Source organism: Panthera onca, chromosome B3, assembly GCF_046562875.1.
Source record: "Panthera onca isolate mPanOnc1 chromosome B3, mPanOnc1 haplotype 2, whole genome shotgun sequence".
In the NCBI taxonomy this organism is placed as follows: Eukaryota; Metazoa; Chordata; class Mammalia; order Carnivora; family Felidae; genus Panthera; species Panthera onca.
The window spans coordinates 147,529,247-147,553,748 of NC_138344.1; the positions used below are offsets into that span (position 1 = coordinate 147,529,247).

The 24,502-nt window shown below is 41.8% G+C and overlaps 2 pseudogenes and 1 gene segment (V, D, J or C); all 3 read right to left on the bottom strand.

Moving 5' to 3' along the window:
• LOC132675544 (immunoglobulin heavy variable 3-43-like) overlaps positions 1–24,502 on the bottom strand; it is a 91,472-nt gene that overhangs the window by 14,122 nt on the left and 52,848 nt on the right. Inside the window, 1 exon segment of the V gene segment in view lies at positions 2,198–2,585. Coding sequence covers positions 2,198–2,585 — 388 coding nt within the window.
• On the bottom strand, positions 20,124–21,009 carry LOC144616599 (disintegrin and metalloproteinase domain-containing protein 21-like; annotated as a pseudogene).
• On the bottom strand, positions 21,008–23,937 carry LOC144616483 (immunoglobulin heavy variable 3-74 pseudogene; annotated as a pseudogene).

The window sequence follows — 24,502 nt, forward strand, 5'->3', positions numbered from 1 at the left end:
AGAAATTCTGTTTGAGGCATATTAGTTATATGTGCTTTAATAATATCCCTGGCAATGACCTTTTATCGTTTTTTCTTTTGGGATGAATTCCTCCATCATGGTGTATGTCTATGTCTCTGCTTTCTTAGTGTTTTAGAAAATCCTGTTTTGTTTTCTGCTTCTAGAGTAGTGTCTTTATTGAAAAGTGTTCAATTGCTGTTGAGGGCTTGACTCTTTAGGAAGCATTTGTTGCATATTCTGTGTGCACTGTGGTGTTGTGTATTGGCTGCTCTGTCCCTCAGCTAAGTCCTCTGCAGAGTTTCTCCTTTTCTCCATCGATGAGTGTTTAGACATTGTCCACAATGTTGTGAGTTTTAACCAGGTGAGTTTGTTCTGCCTGTTAAAAGAGGCTAATTCCTATTTCCCCTAGAGGTGAAGCTATGCCTCACTATATGGCCAGTAGACTTGGTGCCTTTGGGGGTATATGTCGTCTTTTGAGGGAGGGGCACGGTGCTGATCTGGTTTCCAGGCCCTCTTTCTCTAGTAAGGAAGCACCTGAGGAAGGCAAGGGGGGGGTGTAGCTTGGTGTCAGTGGCTCAGCTTCTACTGGGAGGTTCTGTGCTGCTCACTGAATTCTGTCCATGCTGATTGGTGGGAGGAAATATTGGCATCAGCTCCCTTTCTAGTCCCTTGAGTTGGAGTTCCCAGCTTCCCCTGTTCAGGAAGCCCTCCCACAAAGAGAACAATCTGTACCTGTGGGTCCCAGGCTTCCATCAGAATCCTGCCTTCACCCTGTCTGTGTCCAAACCATTGGCCCACCTGGTGGCACAGGGCTCTTATGTTTTATCTCAGGAGCTCTAGCTGGGTTTCAAAACTCCAAATTATATGAACTCAATATGACTGGGACCCCAGTGATCCTCTGGGAGAGGGTCTCGCTGTGCTGTGGATGGAGCTGTTTATCCCAGGAGGGCAGTTGCATGAACACTAGGGGCTTGGAGTTCATGGTGAGGAAGAACAAGGAGGCAGCATTCAGTTAGCTGCTCTCAGCAGAGGCTCCTATGCTAATGACCAGGGCAGTGCAATGGTGCCTGTCAGCTCTCCTGCCCCACGAGAGGCAATACACCTTTTACGAAATGCACCCTGAGAAGGGAACTGTCTCTCCCCAAGTCTCCCAGGGGATTTCAGACCACAATGCCCCCTATGCGACTCTGCCTTCCTTCTCCATAGAAGCACAGCTATGCCCACCAGGCTCCATGCCAGTCATGGCATGGACTTCTAAGTCTTCAGTCTTTGAACTGCACATTTACAGGAGGTTGACTTGTCATGATTACCTTTATGTGTCATCTTGACTGCATCATGGGTGCCCAGACTCCCCACTGTTTCTGTGGATGTCTGTGATGTGTTCCAGAAGAGACTGGCATTTGTATCCATGGTTTCTGTCTGCCTGGGCATCACCCATTCCATTAAGGTTAAGAATAGAAACTGATGCAGAGGGAGGAGGAATTCCCTCAGTTTTACTTGCCATGTGCATGTTTGAATTGGAACATTGGTCTCCTCTGGGCCTTGTTCTGAGAGTTACATCATCAGCTCTTCACGTTCTGAGACTAGAAACTAGTTCAGAATTAGATGAGAATTACACCACTGGTTTTCCTGGGTCTCCAGCATGTGAGAGTGGAATGTGGGGCTTATCAATGTATTTAGTCATGGAAACCAAGGTTCTTTGGTTTCTGTTCCTCGGGAGAATCCTGACTAATACATGGAGATGAATTATCTCTTCTTTAGAGGAATTGGATAAAGCTGTAGCTCATTTAAAGTCCTGAGTAGCAAGTGCCAGGAGGGAAGTGTGTCACATTGTTGGGACAAGTGCTGGGTGAAGATAATGGGGGTCTGGGGGATCCTGTAGTCCTGGCTGCACAGTGAGTGCATCTGGGACTCCTGTAAAGGTTCAGCTGTTGTGCGTCAGGAAATCTGCAATTCACTCATACTGAGAGACAGGAGTAAGCAATGCAAACAACTGTGTCTTTGTGCATGTTAGGGTAGATTTCCTATGACAACACAGTTGCTAATTCAGAGAGTTAATAGATAAAGACAGAATCCTGTGACCAGAGAGGCTCCCTAGAGAAACTGCTGTGTGGAGAGGAAGCCCCAGACCCTGACAGGAAAGCTTCCTTTAACCTCCATCTGCACCTGCTCCTGGGAACACAAAGCAGAATTGTGCATAGTGTGCGCCCCCTGGTGGTGCTGATCCCCCCTGCAGGGAGGTTTGTGTCTGGGCTCCCAGTGAGGTCCCCTCACCGTGTCACTTGCACAGTAATATGTGGCCGTGTCCTCGGTCTTCAGGCTGTTCATCTGCAGATACAGCGTGTTCTTGGCGTTGTCTCTGGAGATGGTGAATCGGCCCTTCACGGAGTCTGCGTAGTATGTGCTACTTCCATCAGTATAAATATATGCGACCCACTGCAGCCACTTCCCTGGAGCCTGGCGGACCCAGCTCATGTAGTAGCTACTGAAGGTGAATCCAGAGGCCACACAGGTGAGTCTCAGGGATCCCCCAGGCTTCACCAGGTCTCCCCCAGACTCCACCAGCTGCTCGTCACACTGGACACCTGCAGACACAAGACATGTTGGTCAGGAAACTGTCACACATCCACTGTCTCACTCATATCCACTCACAGACTCAGTGTCCCTCGTTCACCATGAATTACCTTTTAAAAGAGCAACCAGGAACACCCAGCCCAGCACAAACTCCATGGTGAGGTGTGTGTGTTCTGTGCTGATCACAGAATGGGAACACCTGGGACTCCCGGGGCTGGGGCTCCTCTCCCAGCTGCAGGGTTGGAGCCGGACTGGTTTAATCAGCACAGGGAGGGCCCTATTTGCATATCCTCTGACTATATATCAGGCTCCAGACTTAGATTTGTTTCAAATTTAAAACCAGTGTTTGAGAGGCACTTCTGGATCACTTCTTGCAGAAGGGACTGTGACAGTATAAATAATTCTGATCTGTGAACACAGTGATCTTTTCATCAGTGTTTGCCATTTTACATGTCTTTCTCCCAGCACATCATGTTTGGTATGCTATTTTACTTTTTAGTGAAATTTAATCCTAAATACTTTATTTTGTGCCATATAATTTTAATATGTGTTTATTTTTGTGTGATAGATAGAAGGAGAGAGAGATCAGAGAGAGAGAAAGGGACAGAGAATCCCAAGCAGGCTCTGCACAATCATTGCAGACCCTGCCTTAGAATTAAACTCAGGAACCAGGAGATCATGACCTGAGCCAAAATCAACAGTAGGCCCTTAACGGATTGAGCCACACAGATGCTCCATTTTGTGCCATTTTCAATTGTGTGATTTTGTTATTTTTTTCATATACTATGTTTTAGGTGTGTGGAAATACAACATATTTTTGTATGTTGATTTGTACCCTGAACTTTTCCTGAGTTTATTAGTTCTAATACTTTTTTTGTGGAGATTCTAAGGTTTCACTATATGTAAGTTCATGTGATTCTCAAACAAATAATTTTCTTCTTACTGATTTACATGTCTTTATTTCATTTTCTTACCGAATTTTTATGGGTACATCTGCAACTTATAGAAGCAGCAAGCTTTTTCCTTCTTTGCTTCTGTGTTCTTTGTCTGGTCTAAGGATTCAATTGACATAAGACAGATCTACAGAAGAGAATAAATTTCATTTTGCATGTGCACAAGCTTCCTAATAATATGACACCCAGAGAATGAAGAAAGTAGGTGGCCCTTGTGCCTTTTAGAAAAAAAAAATGGATTTGTGAAGAGTTAACAAGACAGAGATTTGGGTTTGGGCAAGTCAATTAGTGAGGAATTAACAAGGCTTGTTTGCACAGCCTTCTTGGTGCTAAAGTTCCCATTTCTGGTGTAAGGATGGTTCTCCCATTCTGGTAGAGGGAAAGGAAGTTTCCCAGGAGAGATTTATGTCCTGCTCTCAGGGGGACAAAGAAGGGTCACAGATTGCTTAGACTAGCTTACTCTAGTGACTTTCCTCCAAATAAGCCATGTGACAAGATGACATACATTGGGTGCCATATTTTACTGGTCTTCATGTTACCATGTGGAATACCTATGTAGGGAATGAGCATCCTTGCCTGGCTCCTAATGTGACAGGAAAAGCTTCAGTTTTTCACTGTTAAATATGCTGTCAGGTGTGGCCTTTTCATCTATGGCCACGATTTTGTGGAGGTAATTTCTTTCTTTCCCTCAGTTGCTGAGATTTTTTAATAATGACAATTTGTTGAATTTTGTCTAGTTTTATATATATCAATAGATGATGATCTAGATGATCAACAGATGTGACTGCATTGTCACATATGACCCTTTCATTGTGTTGTTGCATTCACTATGCTAGGAGTTTTGCATGTATGTCCATCTGAGATATTGGCCTTTAGTTTCCCTTCTTACGGTGTCTTTCGATTTTGCAGTATAGTAAGGTTGGTCTTGTAGATGAGTTGGGGCGTATTCCTTTCTTTTCAGTTTTTGGTAAGAGTCTGAGAGATATTGTCATTAAATATCTTTTATATTTTGATATAATTCATAGATAAAGTCCTCTGTTACCAAGCTGACTTTTTTCTTTTGGGGCGGTGTATGATTAGATTACAGATTGATTTTATTTGTTTTAATTCTGTTAATTTTCTGTTTCTTCATGTACAGTCTTGCGCATTGTTTGTCTCTGGAAATTGCCTAGTTGCCCTTAGTTATCTAATAATGGGTCTATAATTATCTAGGCATTTTCTGTTATTGTTTTTCACTTCTTTGGTATCAGTTATGTCCCCTCCTTAATTCTGATTGTATCTGTTTGAGTTTTACCTATTTCCTAGTAGAGATGCTTTTTCAATTGCATTTAGCTTTCCAGATATCAATTTCAATTTGTTAATTTTTTGTATTATTACACTTTTTATTCCTTTTATCTGTTCTAATAATTTCTAATATTGAGTTAATAAAAATGCCAATGAATGTATCTGGGAAATTCTTATTTATATGGTACCACAAAGCTCACAGAAGTGAGAAAACAATCCTGAGAAAGAAGAACAAACCTGGAGACAGCACACGTCCTCCTTTCTAAGTATAATGCAGAGGTACATTGTCTATAACACTGTGCTGCTGGCACAGAGTCAGACACACAGACCAGTGGAGCAGATTACAGAGACCAGAGTGAAATGTGTCTGGATGCAGTCAGCAAATCCTCCATGAGATTTCATAGAATTAAAATTAGGGAAAAAATGGCCTCTTTCACAAATGGTTTTGAATTCCAGTGAGTAAAATAATGACATTTGGTCCTTATCTTATACCATACAGATATGTAGACTCCCATTCAGCCCCTTCCCTGGAGTCTAGCAGACCCACCTCATCAATTAGCTACTGAAGGTGAATCTAGAGACTGCACAGGAGATTCTCAGGGACCCCCTCCCCTGCCGGGCATCATCAGGTCTCCCCCTGACTGGAACAGCTCCACGTCACACAAGACAACTACAGATACAAGTCAGGAAAATGTCACACACCCACTGTTTCTCTCACTCATATCCACTATCATAGTCAGTGTTTCTTGTTCATCATGAATTACTGTTTAAAATAGAACCATGGAAAACCAAAGTGAACCCAAACTCCATGGTGAGATGTCTGTGTTCTGTTCTGATCACTGAATGTGAACACTTAGGGGCTGGGGCTCTTCTCCCAGCTACAGTTTCAGGGATGGGAGGGTTTAATCAGCATACAGATGTCCTTTGACAATATAGTAAATTTTGCAACAGAATCCTCAAGAAGCCAGTGACCTTTGGCAGGTGTAAGGGATGGGGCAGTGTTTGGTGTCACAATATCTTTCAGGACATTGTGATTTATTAATTTGTGATTTTGCTGCAGTGATTATAAGTACCCATGATAATCCTTATTTTCACATATGAACCCAAACACTTGAGGTAAGAATCAGTATACCACCATTGTACAGGTTAACAGATACACTGCGGCAGAGACAGAGTGTGTGAATGTCCAAGATCACGTATGAGGTGAGAGTAGTCCCAGTATCTGGACCTGTGCTCTCCATCAGGGGACCCACCGGCCTCCTGAACCACATGCAGGACAAGGCTGGACATCCCAGTGAGGTTTGCAGGTTCCTGACCTTCTAGAAGTCCTAGGAGAGTGATGGATGGAAGCCAGGTCTATTCTGTCACAAATTGGAGTGAGTGAGAAGCCTTGACATAGACTCACAGAGCTGATGGAGATGCCAGGGGTTTTCTACAAACACAAGGGGTCATTTACACATTAACTCTATGTGGACATCAATGGAAACCCTCAATATGGAGCCTCTGGGTGGCTCAGTTGGTTAAGTGTCCGATTTTGACTCAGGTCATGGTCTCACAGTTTATGAGTCTGAGCCTTGTGTCGGGCTCTGTGCTGACAGCTCAGAGCCTGGAGACTGCTTGATATTCTGATACTGTGTCTCCTCTCTCTCTCTTCCCCTTGCCCGCTCGTAGTCTGTCTCTCCCTCCCATAACAATAAATAAACATTAAAAAAAGAAAGCCTCAATAACGTTGAAATGGTTGAATTTTATTAAAATATGTTGAAGGCAAAACACCTGAGATCAGGAAGGATGATGTTAATTAAAAATATTTCTTCATCTATGAAATGGAGAACATTATTCTTCTAAAGTCTTGTTAATGTGAGAATGATCAAAGATGTATTTATCCCAGTGTCTGACCCTGGGAAAATTTGTGTATTCCCATTATCATGGTTTATTTAAACACGGAGGACACTTGTGTGTTTCCACAGCTTTTACAAACTCTTTGCTGTGTTCATGTCAGAAGAAGTGTGCAGAGCCTGGATCTGAAAGCCCTTTGAGGAGACCAGTCCTCAACCAATCTCTTGTCCTGGATCATGAGCTCCCTGGTCTCTGAGTTCCCCCTGGTGGTTGTGATTGCCCCTGGTGGTCCCCGTGCTCCTGTTGTTTCACAGACCCCTGCAGAGTTACAGTGACTCCTTTATTCCCCTCCCCATTTATGCAACATGCAAGGGTGAGACCCTTCCATCATGAGCACTGCAGACCCTTCTGTTCACAGGATGTCTCCTCCTACATATTTTCCATCTTTGAACCCTTCACTCTGCTTCTTGCCTATAAATATACAGTTATATTTCCTTTAATCATTGGTGAGCAACAATCTTGAATAGTTATCCTTATCAGCTGGCAAGAGTCAGAAGAACTTTTCATTTGATAATAGAGAGAACAAAAGAAAGATTTTTGGGCTCAGAAATTCTACTTTCATGAACCTGGGATAAATGTGCTCAGCTTCAGACATGTACCACTTTTAAGAAAAAAGGAAGTGTCAATCCCAGAGACACGTTGGAGTCTGAGATTCAGAGCATTCTGTCTTTGAACGTAACGGGTTTCCCCAGATTGATAATCAAATTGTTTCTTGTTGGTGATGCACTTCTAAATTACACTGTATTTCTTCTGGGATAGGAATGTCAGTACCTGTTATGTTATGGTTACCATGCAGAAGCATTCAGAAAACAAAAATGGTTTTCAAGAAATGCAGGTCGGCTGATGGAGAGAGTTTCACCCCAGGATGGAAGGCACCACGGTCTCACCCTACCCAAGCTACATGGTTAGATTTGGGGTTTTAGAGGTAGTGAAATTTAGGTACGTTTTGGACTTGACTTAATATGTAATGATTTGACATGTTGCAGGATTTGGGGGTGTGGTAATGTGAGTGTCATGTGGGAGGGAGGTGAACTTTCCCTGACATCAGTGTGGACTGTGGTCATCTATGTCATTCTTGAACCTGTGTAGAATAACTTATGTGGCCAAAGGGACTTGTCACATGAGATTAATTTTGAGACATTGATATTACTGCCATGTGTATGAGTCTGGGGATGGCGTTCAGGACACAGATGGGCAGTCACCAAGTGTCCGCCTCGGAACTGAAGATGAGTGGGTCCTGAAGACAGCACATCTGTGGGAGGGAATACCTTGAGAATTGTGGGATGAAACCCCTCATCACCAGGCACAGACACTTTCTTGCATGAAGTTCAAGTCTCCCTCTGGATCTGAGTGTCTAACTGAACCCAGGTGGATATGCATGGATGTCCCCAAAATGCTCTGAGGTGAAGAGAAACAGTAAGGAAAGAAACATGAAGAAAGACAGATAACAGCAAGGAAAGTCACATAAAGCAGTCATTGCCATTGAGAGAGGACTTCTGGGGCTGACATGCATCCTGTTTTCTGCAGCCTTGATTGGACAATGTTGGACACTAGCCAGTGGAGTTTGGGGGCAGCCCTACAAACTGGGCTCTGGGATGTAAGAACAGAACCATAGCCACCCCCAAAGCTGACTGTATTGTGGACAAGTGACATGACTCGGGAGGTCCCTCACCTGAGGGTAAAGAGATGTCCTGGCCACCCTGTGGCCCCTCCACCCTCTGAGGTCACTCCCTCCAGATGTTATACATTCACAGCTTCTATTGTATGTGAAATGTACCCTCTCTCAGTAAGGCGATGGTCCACTGCTGGTTCTGGGAGGATCCATCCTTGTGACCTTGTCTCTGGTATAAACCTCTTCTCTGTCTTCTAAGAATGAAAGCAGAGTTCCCCTTAACATGCAGCTAAAATCCAATATTGTGCCCTCACTTGGACCCAATTATTTTTTGGTGTAAATCACTAGTGAAATTGTCATCTGTTTGGAAATTCCCTTCAGAAGCAAGTACTGGAATACATGGGTGGTGTCAGGTGGTGTAGACCAGTGGAACAGCACATGGTAACCATGCATCCTCAAGGCTGAGCTTGTTCCCTAGTGAGGAATGGGAAGTACAAGGAATGCCGGGTGACACTAGTCTGTGCTTTCTGAGTACCCAGCAGACCTGGGTGAATGAGCCTGGTCCAGGAGCAAGGACGTCTACACACAGGCAATACATAGATGCCAGCTGTCTAGACAGACTGCCCCAGAGATGTGGTCACAGAGAAGCAGGGATGGGCAGCTGGGGTTTGAATTCCCACTCACGTGGCACCAACATTGGGAATCCTGAGTATGTTTGTTAATTAATGTCCACTACCAGTTAGGGATAAAATGGGTAAATGCAAGTTGTTAGACTCACTGCCCTAGATCCCATTGGTTATGGCCATTTGTAACAACATTTGTCCCCTTCCTTTTTTCCGCTTGTTTTTTAATATATGAAGATTTTATTTATTTACATCTTTGTTAGTTAACATGTAGTGTAGTTTTAGTTTTGGGAATAAAATTTAGTGATTCATCACATACATTAACACCCAGTGCGCATCACAAGTGACCTACATAATCTCCATCACCCGTTTAGCTATTTGAATCAGAATTTTTGTGTCCTTTGTGTAAATACCTTGTAGAGAAATTGGTGGGACATAAGGTAATTCTATTTTAACTTTTTAAACTCTTCTCCAGTGTGGTCACACCACTTTGCATTTCCACCAAGAGTATAGGAAGGTTCCTCTGTCTCCACATCCTTGCCCATATCTGTTGTTTCCTGAATTGTTCATTTTAGCCATTCTGACAGGTGTGAGGTGGTATCTTATCATGATTTTGAATTGATTTTCCCCAATGATGAGTGATGTTGAGCATCTTTTCATGTGTCTCTTAGCCATCCAGATGTTTTCTTTGGAAAAGTGTCTGCTCATGTCTTTTGACCATTCACTGGATATTTATTTGTTCTTCTGTGTTTGTTAAGTTCTTATAGATTTTGGATACTAACTCTTACCATGTATGTCATTTTCAAATATCTTCACTCCTCTGTCAGTTGCCACTTAGAGTTGTTGACTGTTTCCTCCACTGTGCAGAAGCTTTTTATGTTGATGAGGTCCCAATAGTTCATTTTTTGCTTTTGTTTTCCTTGCCTCTAGAGGCGTGTCTATTAAGAAGTTGCTGAGGTCGAGGTCAAAGAGGTTTCTGTCTGTTTTCTCTTATAGATGTTGATGCTTTTTGGTCTTACATTTAGGTTTTTCATCCATTTTGAATATATTTTTGTGTTTGCTGTAGGAAAGTGTGCCAGATTCATTCTTCTGCATGTTACTATCCAGTTTTCCCAGCACCATTTGCTGAACAGACTGTTCAGCAAATCTGGTTCTCTATTCTGTCCCATTCATGAATGTGTCTATTTTTGTGCCAGTACCATACTTTCTTGATGATTACAGCTTCGTAATACAGCTTGAAGTCTAGAATTGTGATGCCTCCAGCTTTGGATTTCTTTTTCAACATTGCTCTGCCAATTCGGTGTTTTCTGGTTTTATACAAATTTTAAAATTCTTTGTTCTTTTTCTGTGAAGAATGTTGGTGTTATTTTGGTAAGGATCACATTGAATGTGTAGATTGCTTTGGGTAGTATTGATATTTTAACAATATTTGTTTCCCAATCCATGACCATGGAATGCTCTTCCTTTGTGTCTTGTGTAATTTGCTTCATATGCTTTCTATAGTTTTTAGCATACAGATCTCTAACATCTTTGGTTAGGTTTATTCCTAGGTATGTTATGATTTTTGGTGCAATTGTCAATGGGTCTGATTCCTTAATGTCTCTCTTTTCTGCTTCATTTTTGGTGTATGTATATAGTGCCAATAACTTGATGTTGTCTTTGTATCCTACAACTTTTCTGAGTTTTGTCTCCGCCCTAGAAGTCTTTTGGTGGAATCTTTTGGATTTTCCACATAGAGTATCATGTAATCTGCAAAGAGTGAAAGTTTGACTTACTCCTTTCAAATGTCTATGCCTTTTATTTTTTTCATTGTTTGATTGCAGAGACTAAGCCTTCTAGTACTACGTTGAACAAAATTAGTGACAGTGGATATCCCTGTCATGTTCCTGACCATATGTGGAGAGCACTCAGTGTTTCCCCATTGAGGATGATGTTAACAGTGCGTGTTTTGTATATGGCCTTTATGTCGTTGAAGAATTTTCCATCTATCTTTACTTGCTCGATGGTTTTTATCAAGAAAAGATAGTGTAGTTTATCAAATGCTTCTCTGCATTTATTGAAAGGATCATTTGGGTCTTATCCTATTATTGATATGGTGTATAACTTTGATTGATTGTTAATATTGATCCATCCTTGCACCCCAGGAATAAATCCGACTTCATCCTGGTAAATGATTCTTTTAATGTACTGTTGGATTCAATTTGTAAGTATGTTGTTGATAATTTTTGCATCCATGTTCACCTGGGCAATTGGTCTGTAATTCTCCTTTTCTAATTCTTCCTGTTGAAATTTTGGTAGTTTACATGTTTCTGGGAATTTATTCATTTCTTCCAGATGGCCTAATTGGTTGGTATATAGTTTTTCATAATATTCTCTTATAATTGATTGTATTTCTGGTGTTGGTTGTGATCTGTCCCATGAAATTCATGATTTTGTCTCTTTGGGTCCTTTTTCTTTTCTGTTTGAATAATCTGGTCCAGGAAGTTCAATTTTATTCATTCTTTCAGAAAGCAACCTAAAAGTTTTGTTGATCTGTTCTACTGTTTTTGTTTCTTTCTATGCCATTTATAGGTACTCTATGATTGTTTACCCTCCTCGTCTAACTTTAGGCTTCATTTGCTCTTCCTTTTCTAGCTTCTTTAGGTGTAAAGTGGTTGTGTGTTTAAAATTTTATTTTTATCGTGTTAGGCCTGTACTGCTATCTACTTCCATCTTAAACCTGCTTTTGCTGCATCCCACAGGATTTGGACCGTCAACGCTAACATTTTCATTTGCTTCCATGTATTTTTATTTCTTCTTTAATTTCCTGGTCAACCGCTTTATTCTTCAGTGCAATGGTCTTTTACTCCAACTATTAGTGGTGTTTCCAAATTTTTCCTTGTGGTTGACTCCCAAGTTTCATAGTGTTCTGATCTGAAAATATGCATGCCATAGTCTCAATCTTTTTGTACTTGTAGGGGCTGATTTATGACCCAGTGTGTGATCTATTCTGGAGAATGTTCCATGTGCACTCGACAAGAATGTATTCTGCTGCTTTAAGATGGAATGTTTTGAATATATCTGTTAAGTCCATCTGCACCTGTGTCATTCAAAGCCATTGTTTCCTTCTTGATTTTCTTCTTACACTATGTGTTCATTGTTGCAAGTGGGGTGTCCCCTACTTACAAGTGAAAGTCCCCTACTCCTAGTGTATTATTATCAATGAGATTTTTTATGTCATTAATTGCTTTACATATTTCAGTGCCCCAATGTGTGGTCATAAATATTTACAGTTGTTAGTGCTTCTTGTTGGATAGACCACTTTATGATATAATGCCCTTCTTCATCTCTTTTTGCAGTCTTTGTATTTTAAATCCAGGTTGCCTGACATGAATATGGTACTACAGCTTTCTTTTTATGTCCAGTAGCATGATAAATTGTTCTGCAACCCCTCACTTTCAATCAACAGGTATCTCTAGGTCTCAAAGGAGTCTTTTACAGGCAGAATATACCTGGATCTTGTTTTTTTAATCCATTCTGATACTCTGTGCCTTTTGACTGGACTCTTTAGTTCATTTACATTCACAGTGATTACTGAAAGATATGATATTAGTGTAATTGTGTTATCACAATGTTTCTGTAAAGTAATTTTTTTTTCTGGAGATTTATTCTATTCCTTTCTAATGTTTGTTGCTTTTGGTCTTCCTTTCCCACCCAAAGAGTCCCCTTTAGTATTTCTTGCAGGGTTGGATTAGGGGTCACAGACTCCTTTAGATTTTGTTTGTCTGGGAAGCTCTTTATCTCTCCTTCTTCTCAATGACAAACTTCCTGGATAAAGTATTCTTGCCTGCCCATTTTTTTCCCATTCAGCACATTGAATGTATGATGACACTCCCTTCTCTCTTGGTAAGTTTCTGTGAATGGAACTAACCTTATTTGCCTTCCCTTCTTAGGGACTTCTTTTCTCTTGCTGCTTTTAAAAGGATTTTTCCTTTATCTCTATATTATGTCAATTTTCTGATTTCTCTTGGTAATGGCCTACTTTTGTTGATTTTGATAGGAGTTCTCTGTGCCTTCTGGATTTGGATGTTCATTTCCTTCCTTGGGTTAGGGCAACTTTCAGCTACAATTTGCACAGATAAACCTTCTGTCCCTTTTTCCCTCTCTTCTTTTGGGACTCCTCAGAAAGGAATTTTACTACACTATACAGAGTGGCTGAGTTCTCTAAGTCTACATCCATAACCCAAGAAGTTAGTTTACCCTCTCTTTTCTGATTCCTTATTTTCCATAATTTTACCTTCTATATCCTTATATAGAAGGATATATCCTTCTATAACCTTAGTCATTCCTATGCTGCTTCCACCCATTATTATGTGCAGTAAGCATCATGTCTCTTTCATATAATTTTTAAATTTCACCGTTGACCAGTTTTTATGTCTTTTATCTCTGTGGTATGCATATCCTTGATGTCTTCTATGCTGTTCTCAAGCCCATCCATTATCCTTACTATTGTTGTTTTCAGTTCTGTTTTAGGCCTATTCCTTATATCTGTTTTGATTAGATCCCTGGATACGGTCCTTTCTTGTTCTCTCTTTGGGGATGAATTCCTCCATATTCTCATATTGTCTAGGTCTCTGTGTTCTTCTGTGTTTTAGAAAACCTGTTATGTTTTCTGCTTCTGAGAGTCATGGCTACATTAAGAAGAGTTCGTATGCTGTACGGAGACTGGCGCTTCAGGAAGGGTTTGTGGTGAGTGCTGTGTGCACTGTGTTCTTGCGTTTTGGTGTCTTGGTAAGTGGGCATCACCCAATCCATTAAGGTTATGAATAGAATAAAAATAAAAGTGAAGCAAATTCTCTCATTTTTACTTCTTGTGTGCCTGCTTGAGCTGTAACATTGGCTTCCTCTTGCCCTTGGAGTGAAAGTTAAACCATCAGGTCCCCACATTCTCAGACTTGAGTCTAGTTTGGAATCAGATGAGAATTACACCTTTGACTTTATTGGGTATCCAGCATGTGATAGTATATCATGGGACTTCTCTTCCTATTTAGTCATGTAAGCCAATGTGCTATGTGTTCTGTTCCTCAGGATTATCCTGACTAATACATGTAGATGCTTTTTCTCTTGTAGTTTCAAGTATTTGAAGAAAACTGTAACACATATAAAGTTCTGAGAACCTAAGTGACATGAATGAAGTGTCATGGTGTTTGACTGGGACAAGAGCAGGGTGAGGATAACCAGGAGCTATGGGATCCTGGGTCCTAGATGCAAAGTGAGCGCACCTGGGACTCCTGTAAATGTTCAGTTGATGTGCATCAGGATACGTGTAAACCATCGATATTTAGTACAAGGGTAAGCAATTGTAAGAGACTCTATCTCTTGTTCATGTAAGTATAGTGTTCCTGGTAAAACAAACTTTGTAAACCAGACCCGAGTAGGTAAGCACAGAATCATGTGTCCAGAGAGGCTTCCTGGGGGAAACTGCTGTATGGAGAGGAAGCCCCAGGCCATGGCACAAAACCTTCCAACAACCCCTACCTGCACCTGCTCCTGGGAACACAAACAGAATGGTGCATAGTGTGCACCCCCTGGCGGTCCTGATCTTCTTCTACAGGGTGGTTTGTGTCTGGGCTCACACTGACAACCCCTCACTGTGTCCTTGCACAGTAATACATGGCCATGTCTGCAGACCTCTGACTGCTTAGCTCCATGTAGTCTGTGTTTGTGGATGTGTCTGCTGTCAGAGTGAGTCCGCTCTGGAAATTCTGTGCATAGCTTGTAGAACCATCTTCAGGGTTAATGCTTCTCATCCACTCAAGCCCTTGTGCAGGAACGTGTCGCACCCAGTGCATAAAGTAATCAGTGAAGCTATATCCAGATACTTTGCAGAAGATCTTCACTGATGCCCCAGACTTCCTCACTTCAGCCCCAGACTGCACCAGCAAAACATGGGAGTGCACACCTGTAGAGAGGGGACAAGAGTGGATGAAATCAATGTTGACTGGTCCTGGTCCTCTCCTGTGTCCAGGGACTTGGCTGACCCTTAGCTGTCGCCACTGCCACCAGGTAGAGGATTCTCCAGCTCCAGTCCATTGTGAGGGGATGTGTCTCAGGGTCTCCGGTAGAGGATGGCGTTGTACGATGATGCTCTCAGGGCACAGACACACCCATACTTAACCTAGTGCTCTTAGGACTATTTGCATAGCCATGAGACAGAGTATTTCATACACAGGACCAGAACCATCTGGAGACGGTCCCAGAGACCGTGTACATTGGGACTCAGAGAGCACCAGTCTAATCCTTGTTTGAGGACATGGGTCCTTGGCCAGGTTCCTGAACTGTGTGCAGACTGAGCTCCTGCCACTGAGTGATAAGACCTTACAGAAAATTCTCCCCATTGTGGACGAGTATTGAATGAAGCAGAGACCACCTGAACCTGTTGTTGGCTCTGATATCTGTACGTCTTATTCCTGGATAAGCATGACTCCAAACTGTTGCACAAAATGGGGTAATATATGCATCCTGGCTTCCATCTCTTAGATGAAGATATCTAAAAGCCCTGGACTAGCAGTGTCAAGTGTCTTCTCACTGCCTGAGTTCATTAAATGCTCTGATGGAACAGGATATTTAAACACCCTTTAGCATCCATCATCCTGCTCATATTTTAGATTGCTTTCTGGAAAAGGAAACACTGGCTTCTACAGAAAAGCCTTCCTCACCCCTTGTGCACCTACTCACCTGGGGTAGCAGCCTGGTGCTGGGTAGTACTGAAAGCTCCCTGCAGTCTAGGCCCGGCCCTGCAGGGAGGTTCCTGTCAAGACTCACAGGACATTTATTCCCGTGTCTCTACTCCAGCATTACATGGTAGAGGGGAGCAGAAAATGCCACCCCAAATATGCCACTGTAATGAAACATGCTTGAGAAACAGCCAGTGCAGAGACGCACTGACCATCCTTTGTTCCCTAAACAGAATATAAATCTCCTATGTGAAATACACCCTTTTTGTACCAGGAGGGGAGAAATGTCCTTAGCACCAGAAAAAGGAATTTAGGCCCCAGAATGCTGTGCAGAGAAACCTTAGTTCTTCACTATTGTAGTAACACTAAGCACATTGAAGCTCTCACTTTTTCCCCATTGAGGATGATATTAGTGTTGGGTCATTCATATATGGCTTTTATGATCTCGAGGTATGCTCCTTCTATCCCTACTTTCTTGAGGGTTTTTATCAAGAAAGGATGCCGTATTTTGTCGAATGCTTTCTCTGCATCTATGGAGAGGATCATGTGGTTCTTGTCCTTTCTTTTATTGATGTGATGAATCACGTTAATTGCTTTGCAGATATTGAACCAGCCCTGCATCCCAGGTATAAATCCCACTTGGTCATGGTGAATAATTTTTTTAATGTATTGTAGTATGTGGTAGGCTAATATCTTATTGAGGATTTTTGCATCCATGTTCGTCAGGGAAATTGGTCTATAGTTCTCCTTTTTAGTGTGGTTTCTGTCTGCTTTTGGAATCAAGGTAATTCTGGCTTCAGAAAGAGTCTGGAAGTTTTCCTTCCTTTTCTATATTTTGGAACAGCTTCAAGAGAAGAGGTGTTAACTCTTCCTTAAATGTTTGGTAGAATCCCCTGGAAAGCCATCTGGCCCTGGACTCTTGTTTTTGACAGATTTTTGATTACTAATACTATTTCCTTACTGGTTATGGGTCTGTTCAAATTTTTATATTTCTTATTGTTTCCATTTGGTAGTGTATATGTTTCTATAATTTGCCCATTTCTTCCAGATTGCCCATTTTATTGGCATATAATTGCTCATAATATTCTCTTATTGTTTTTATTTCTGTTGTGTTGGTTGTGATCTTTCCTCTGTCATTCTTGATTTTACTTATTTGCATCCTTTCCTTTTTCTTTTGGATCAAACTGGCTAGTGGTTTATCAATTTTGTTCATTTTTCAAAGAACCTGCTTCCAGTTTCGTTGATTTGGTCTACTGTTTTTTGGGTTTCGATAGCATTAATTTCGTTTGTAATCTTTATTATTTCCTGTCTTCTGCTGGTTTTGGGTTCTATTTGCTGTTCTTTTTCCAGCTCCTTAAGGTGTAAGGTTAGGTTGTGTATCTGAGATCTTTCTTCCTTCTTTAGGAAGGCCTGGAATGCTATATACTTTCATCTTATGACCACCTTTGCTGCGTCCCACAGGTTTTGGGTTGTGGTGTTATCATTTTAATTGACTTCCATATATTTTTTAACTTCCTCTTAACTGCTTGGTTAGCCCATTCATTCTTTAGTAGGATGTTCTTTAGTCTCCAAGTATTTTTTACTTTTCGAAATTTCTTCTTGTGGTTGATTTTGAGTTTCACAGCATTGTGTTCTGAAAATATGCACAGTATGATCTCAATCTTTTTGTACTTACTTAGGGCTGATTTGTGTCCCAGTATATGGTCTATTCTGGAGAACCTTCCATGTGTGCTGGAGAAGAATGCATATTCTGCTGCTTTAGGATGAAATATTCTGAATATATCTGTTAAGTCCATCTGGTCCAGTGTGTCATTCAAAGCCATTCTTTCCTTGTCAATTTTTTGTTGAGATGATCTGTCCATTGCTGTGAGTGGGGTGTTGAAGTCTCCTAATATTATGGTATTACTATCGGTGAGTTTCTTTATGTTTGTGATTAATTGATTTATATATTTGTGTGCTCTCCCATTTGGCACATAAATGTTTACAACTATTGGGTCTTCTTCATCTATAGACCCCTTGATCATGATATAATGCCCTTCTGCATCTCTTGATACAGTATTTTTAAGTCTAGATTGTCTGATATAAGTATGGCTACTCGTGCTTTCTTTTGTTGACCATTAGCATGATAGATGGTTCTCCATCCCCTTATGTTCAATCTGAAGGTGTCTTTAGGTCTAAAGTGGGTCTCTTGTGAACAGCATATAGATGGATCTTGTTTTCTTATCCATTCCGTTACCCTGTGTCTTTTGATTGGGGCACTGAGTCCACTGAGGTTTAGAGTGAGTACTGAAAGATGTGAGTTTATTGCCATGATGATGCTTGTAGATCTGGAGTTTCTGATGGTGTGCTCTGGTCGTTTCTAATCTTTCTTGCTTTTGATATATATGTATATATATATTTTTTTTTTTTCATCTTTTGTCCCCTCAGAGAGTCCCCCTTAAAATTTTTTGCAGGGCTGGTTTAGTGGTCAAAAACTCTTTTAATTTTTGTTTGTCTGGGAAACTTTTATCTCACCTTATAATTTGAATGACAGCCTTCCTGGATAAAGAATTCTTGTCTGCATACTTTTCTGATTCAGCACACTGAATAGACTCCGCCACTTCTTTCTGGCCTGCTGAGATTCTGTGGATAGGTGTGCTGCAAACCTGATCTGTCTTCCCTTGTATGTTAGGGACTTTTTTTTCCTTTCTGCTTTCATGATTCTCTCCTTGCCTGGGTATTTTGTGCATTTGACTATGATATGCCTTGTTGCTGGCCAGTTTTTGTTGAATCTAATGGGGGTCCTCTGTGCTTCCTGGATTTTGATGTCTGTGTCTTTGCCCAGGTTAGGAAAGTTTTCCGCTATGATTGGCTCACATAACCCTTCTACCCCTATTTCTCTTTCTTCCTCTTCTGGGACTCCTATGATTCTGATGTTCCTTTTAAATGAGTCACTGATTTCTCTAATTCTTAAATCATGCCCTTTTGCCTTAATCTCCCTCTTTTTTTTCTGCTTCATTATTTCCTATTAGTTTCTCCTCTGTATCGCTGATTCTCTGTTCTGCCTCATCCATCCTTACCACAGCTGCATCCATCCGTGATTGCAGTTCAGGTATAGCATTTTTCATTTCATTCTGGCTATTTGTTATCTTACTTCTCTTAACTCTTCAGGAGGGATTCTAATCTATTTTTGACTCCATATAGTGTTCTTATTATCGTGATTCTAAATTCTGGTTCAGACATCTTGCTTGTACCTGTGTTGGTTAAATTCCTGGCTGTCGTTTCTTCGTGGTCTTTCTTTTGGGGTGAATTCCTTTGTTTTGTCATTTTGAAGAGAGAAAAGGAATTAATGAAGTAGAAATATTGAGATAAAACAAATAAAATTACAAAAATATTAAAATTAAAAATTAAACACACACACACACACACACAAATCTAATAGTTAATGCTTGATCCTAGGTGTGTTTTGTTTCGGTGTTGAAAGTGGTTTGACAGATTAGGGAAAAAAAAGGGGGCAAAGGAAATCACTTGAGAATTTGAAAAAATGAATACACTGATGTAGAGTAAAATGGGTAGATGAGAGTAAAAGAGAATTTGAAAATAATATAGACAAAAGTAAAGTATATAGTAGAAAAAATTAAATAAAAATATTTTTAATAAAAATTATGAATTTTTTGTTGTGTATTTAAGAAAAAAGTAAAGAAATGAAAAAGAGAATGAAGATAAAGAAAAGAAAAAAAAGAAATAATTTGATAATTTGAAAAAGTGAATATACTGTAGTAGACTAAAGTAAAATGATGGAAATAAAAGGGAATTTGAAAAAATTTACATAAAACTAAAAAAACATACTAATGACAATTAAATATGATTATTTTGTAAATATGAAATTTATTGTCAAATAGGTTTCTATACAACACCCAATGATCATCCCAACAGGCGCCCTCCTCAATACCCATCACCCACCCTCCCCACCCTCCCACCCCCATCAACCCTCAGTTTATTCAGTTATTAAGAGTCTGTTATGGTTTGACTCCCTCCCTATAACTTTTTTTTTCCCCCTTCCAATGGTCTTCTGTCAAGTTTCTCAGGATCCAAATAAGAGTGAAAACATACGGTATCTGTCTTTCTCCATATGACTAATTTCACTCAGCACAACACTCTCCAGATCCATCCATGTTGCTACAAAAGGCCACATTTCATTCTTTCTCAATGTCAGGTAGTATTCCATTTTGAATAGATACCACAATTCCTTTATCCAATCATTAGTTGATGGACATTTAGACTCTTTCCATAATTTGGCTATTGTTCAAAGTGGTGCTATAAACATTGGGGTACAAGTACCCCTATGCATCAGCACTCCTGTATCCTTTGGGTAAATTCCTAGCAGTGCTATTGCTGGGTCATAGGGTAGACCTATTTTCAATTTTTTAGGAACATCCACACTAGTTTCCAGAAAGGATGCACCAGTTTGTATTCCCACCAACAGTGCAAGAGGGCCTTACATCAAATATAGTGCCTTACATCAATCCCTTGAAGCATTGAGTCAGTCAAACTAACAAGCCTTATGAGGAATCGGGCACATTTTGACACGTTGTTGAACACACTATACATTGTTTTGGAACCGAGAACAAGTCCTTTCAAAATCCCACGATGGGATGAATACAACTTACTAGAGATCCTGGGGGCTGCACTGATATTTGCTTGAGAGAACAGGGGGTTCCTAACCTCCTTATATCCAAAGGTTATAAGTAGGTCCCGTTGCATTGGTGTCTGCCACTATCTGAGAAACAACGTGTTCAAACCGTTGGGAATGGCTGAGGGGTCTGATTTCATAGGCAAGGTCATCCAACTTCATGATACCTTCAAGGCCCCCATAGCACGTGTCCATGGTGACCATGGAAAGAGGAATCTCCTCCATGTAGCCGAGGTAGTAACAGTCTGGAGGGATGAAGGGGTAGTCCATCTGCAAGGCTCCCTGATCATCCTGAGTCATCATCAGCAACTGTCTGGACCAAAAGAGTTTCTTGTGCCTCATGTGGATAACATGGCTCTTGCCCCCAAAATGCAGGCTATAGGACAGCCAGCCAGGCATCTGAACGCCCTTGCCGTGGTGCAACTCCTTCTTGGGAATTACCACCTCAGAAGAGATGTAGCGCCATGAGGGACGACCTTGAGAACCTTGGACAGGAGCCAGCAATGCCCAGAGCGCAAACAGCAAGAGGGGTGCCCTCAGGGTGACCTGGTCCTCTGCCAGCCTCATGCCCCTGCTCAGGGACATCTGCCAGTGAGAATGGATAAATGGAGGATCCTCAGCAAAACCAGGTCTAGACCATCAGACAGAACAGAGGGCTGTACCAGGTGGCCAGCACCCTACACCTCGGGGCCACCTGTGGGGTTAGGTAACAGTCACAGGGTGTGGCATTGGGTGACCCTGCTCATCAGTTCACCTGGGGTGGATGTGGGAGAGTCAAGTGGGCCATGGTCAACAGTGCTCACATGGACATGGGTAGGGACTCGGACCCAGAAACACGGCTCTATACAACACATTCCATCTTTTCTCCTTCTACTTGGATACGGGATATGCAATTATAACACACTGAACTTCTCTACCAATTCCATGTCCTGTGTTACTGCTGGGTCACTTTCTCTGGATGACTGCTTTTCCTCATTATGGAGACCAATGCTTCCTACTTCCATGGGATATGGAGGTAGACTGTCAACTTTACCTTTGTACGTATTGAAAAACATCGCTTTGTAATGTTACATGTCTTATTCTGGTTGGCTATTAGTTTGCAGGCCATTTGATCCTTTTGGTTTTTGGTTTGAAGCTTCCTCTGTGTTTACTGAGGAAACATTTCCCAGTATTCTGTGTCATTATTGGTGAAGTACAAAGTTGTATTTTAGTATTTTCTTATGCCATCTGGTTAGAACAGAAAGTACTGCTGAACATGTGTGAGCCCCAGGGGATTTCCCCTCTAATCCCTTATTGTGGTTCTTTCCTGGCCTCTGGCAGTCCTCTCCCATGCCTGTGAGTTTCTCTCCTCAGGTGGAGATAGATGCAGGGGAGTTGAGGTTACCTTGGCAGCTTGCACTATGGAGGACGCACATGATTGAAAATGGTATCCACCATGGAACTCCCTTGTTTAAGTACTGTCTAGCCCTTTAAAATCCTCTGGGTTGGGCACAAACCCTCAGAGTTGGCTTTTGGAGAAGAGTCTGCCTTAGCTCCGGGTGGCTGGTCTCCTAAATAAAGCTCAACTTCTTTTCCCACCAAAACTAAAACTTTGAACATTGACCTTTCCAGAAATACTCAGCTGAATTTGGGATTTGATAACAATAAAATGGAGAGTGGAATGGCAGTTGTCAGGGGCTGGCAGGATGGGGCAATGAGGAGTAGATCTCAAGGGCTATGATTTTCTGTTATGCAAGATGATTAAGTTCTAGAGGGGTCTCCACAACATTACCCCTGTCATTAACAGTACTGTACTGTATGGTTCAAATTTTGTGAAGAGTGTTGGTCTCATGTTCAGTGAGATCCTAACACAAAACAAAAGTGGAAGACACGAATTTTACTTCTCACATGACAGTATGCTGAACTGCATGGACACACTCTCTACTGATAATGTGAAAATAATTTAAAAGCATTTACATAGTTTGAATACTAACCCTGAGGATATGTCATTTACAAATATCTTCTTCCATTCCATAGGTTGCCTTTTAGTTTTGTTGATTGTTTCCCTCACTGTGCAGAAGTGTGCTATTTTGAGGTAGTCCCAATAGTTCATATATGTATGTATTTAATTTTCTTGTTTTATTTTTAATTTAAATTCAAGTCTTCAGTCTTTGAGCTCCACGTTTACAGGAAGTTGACTTGTCATGATTAACTTTATGGGTTATCTGGACTGAGTCATGGGTGCCCAGATTCACCACTGTTTCTGTGGATGTCTGTGATTTGTTTCCAGAAGAGACTGGCATTTCCTTCCATTGTTTCTGTCTGGGCATCACCCATTCCATTAAGGTTGTGAATAGAATCTGATGCAGAGGGAGGAAGAATTCCCTCATTTTTACTTCCCATGTGCTTGTTTGAACTGGAACAGTGGTCCCCTCTGGCCCTTGTTATGAGAGTTATATCATCAGATCTCTACGTTCTGAGACTAGACCCTAGTTCAGAATCAGACATATTACACCACTGGTTTTCCTGGGTCTCCAGCTTGTGACAGTAGATCATGGGACTTCCGAACCTCTTTAGTCATGGAAACCAATGTGCTTTGGGTTCTGTTCCTCAGGAGAATCCAGACTAATACATGGAGATGATTTATCTCTTCTTTAGAGGAATTGAATAAAGTTGTAGCTCATTTAACGTCCTGAGTAGCAAGTGCCATGAGGGAGTGTCACGTTGTTTGATTGGACAAGGGCTGGGTGAGGATAATGGGGAGCTGTGGGATCCTGTGGTCTTGGCTGCACAGGGAGTGCATGTGGGACACCTCTAATGGTTCAGCTGTTGTGCCTCAGGAAATCTGTAATTCACTCATGTTGAGGGACAGGAGTAAGCAATGGAAACATCTGTGTCTTTTGTGCATTTTAGTGCAGTTTTCCTATGACAACAGGTATCTAATTCAGAGAGTTAATAGGTAAGCACAGAATCCCGTGTCCAGAGAGGCTCCCTGGGGAAACTGCTGTGTGGACAGGAAGCCCCAGACCCTGACAGGAAACCTGCCTGTAACCTCCATCTGCACCTGCTCCTGGCAACACAAAGCAGAATTGTGCATAGTGTGCGCCCCCTGGTGGTGCTGATCCCCTCCTGCAGGGAGGTTTGTGTGTGGGCTCCCAGCGAGGTCCCCTCACCCAGTCTCTTGCACAGTAATATGTGGCCATGTCTTCAGCCCTCAGGTTCATCTGCAGATACAGCGTATTCTTGGCGTTGTGTCTGGAGATGGTGAATCGGCCCTTCACCGAGTCTGCATAGCTTGTGCTCCTTCCATCATATCTAATATATGTGACCCACTGCAGCCCCTTTCCTGGAGCCTGGCGGACCCAGTTCATGTCGTAGCCACTGAAGGTGAATCCAGAGGCCACACAGGTGAGTCTCAGGGACCCCCCAGGCTTCACCAGGTCTCCCCCAGACTCCACTAGCTGCACGTCACACTGGACACCTGCAGACACAAGACATCTTGGTCAGGAAACTGTCACACATCCGCTGGTTCTCACTCATACCCACTCACATACTCAGTGTCTCTTGTTCACCATGAATTACCTTTTAAAAAGGCAACAAGGAAAACCAAGCCAAGCACATCCTCCATGGTGAGGTGTCTGTGTTCTGTCCTGATCACAGAATGGGAACACCTGGGATGCCTGGAGCTGGGGCTCCTCTCCCAGCTGCACGGTCGGGCTGGGCTGGTTTTATCAGCACAGAGAAGGCCCTATTTGCATGTCCTCTTACATATATATCACACTGAAGACTTAGATTTGCTTCTTTAAAAGTGAATGGCAGGTTTAGGGATTCACTTCTAATCATCAGAGATGATGCAGAGATGCACTAATCATCAGAGAATTCCACCCCCGATCCACTGAGATATCACCTCACAACTGATAGCAAGGCTATTATAAAATAAGGCAAACACAACCAGAACATCTCAAGTGTTGCTGAGGATGTGGAGAACAGGCAATCCTAGAATTCACTTGATGGGAGTGCAACATAGTGTAGCTACTATGGAAAAGTGCGGTGAAATAACCCACTAAACTGAGTTCCTAATCTGCTCCCATACAGTTGACTTCATGTCCAGCTGAGTGTGAGGAAGTTCTGGGCCTCATGTTCTGTGGAGAGGCAGGTGCAGAGACAGGTGGATCCAGTGGATGATTCCTTAA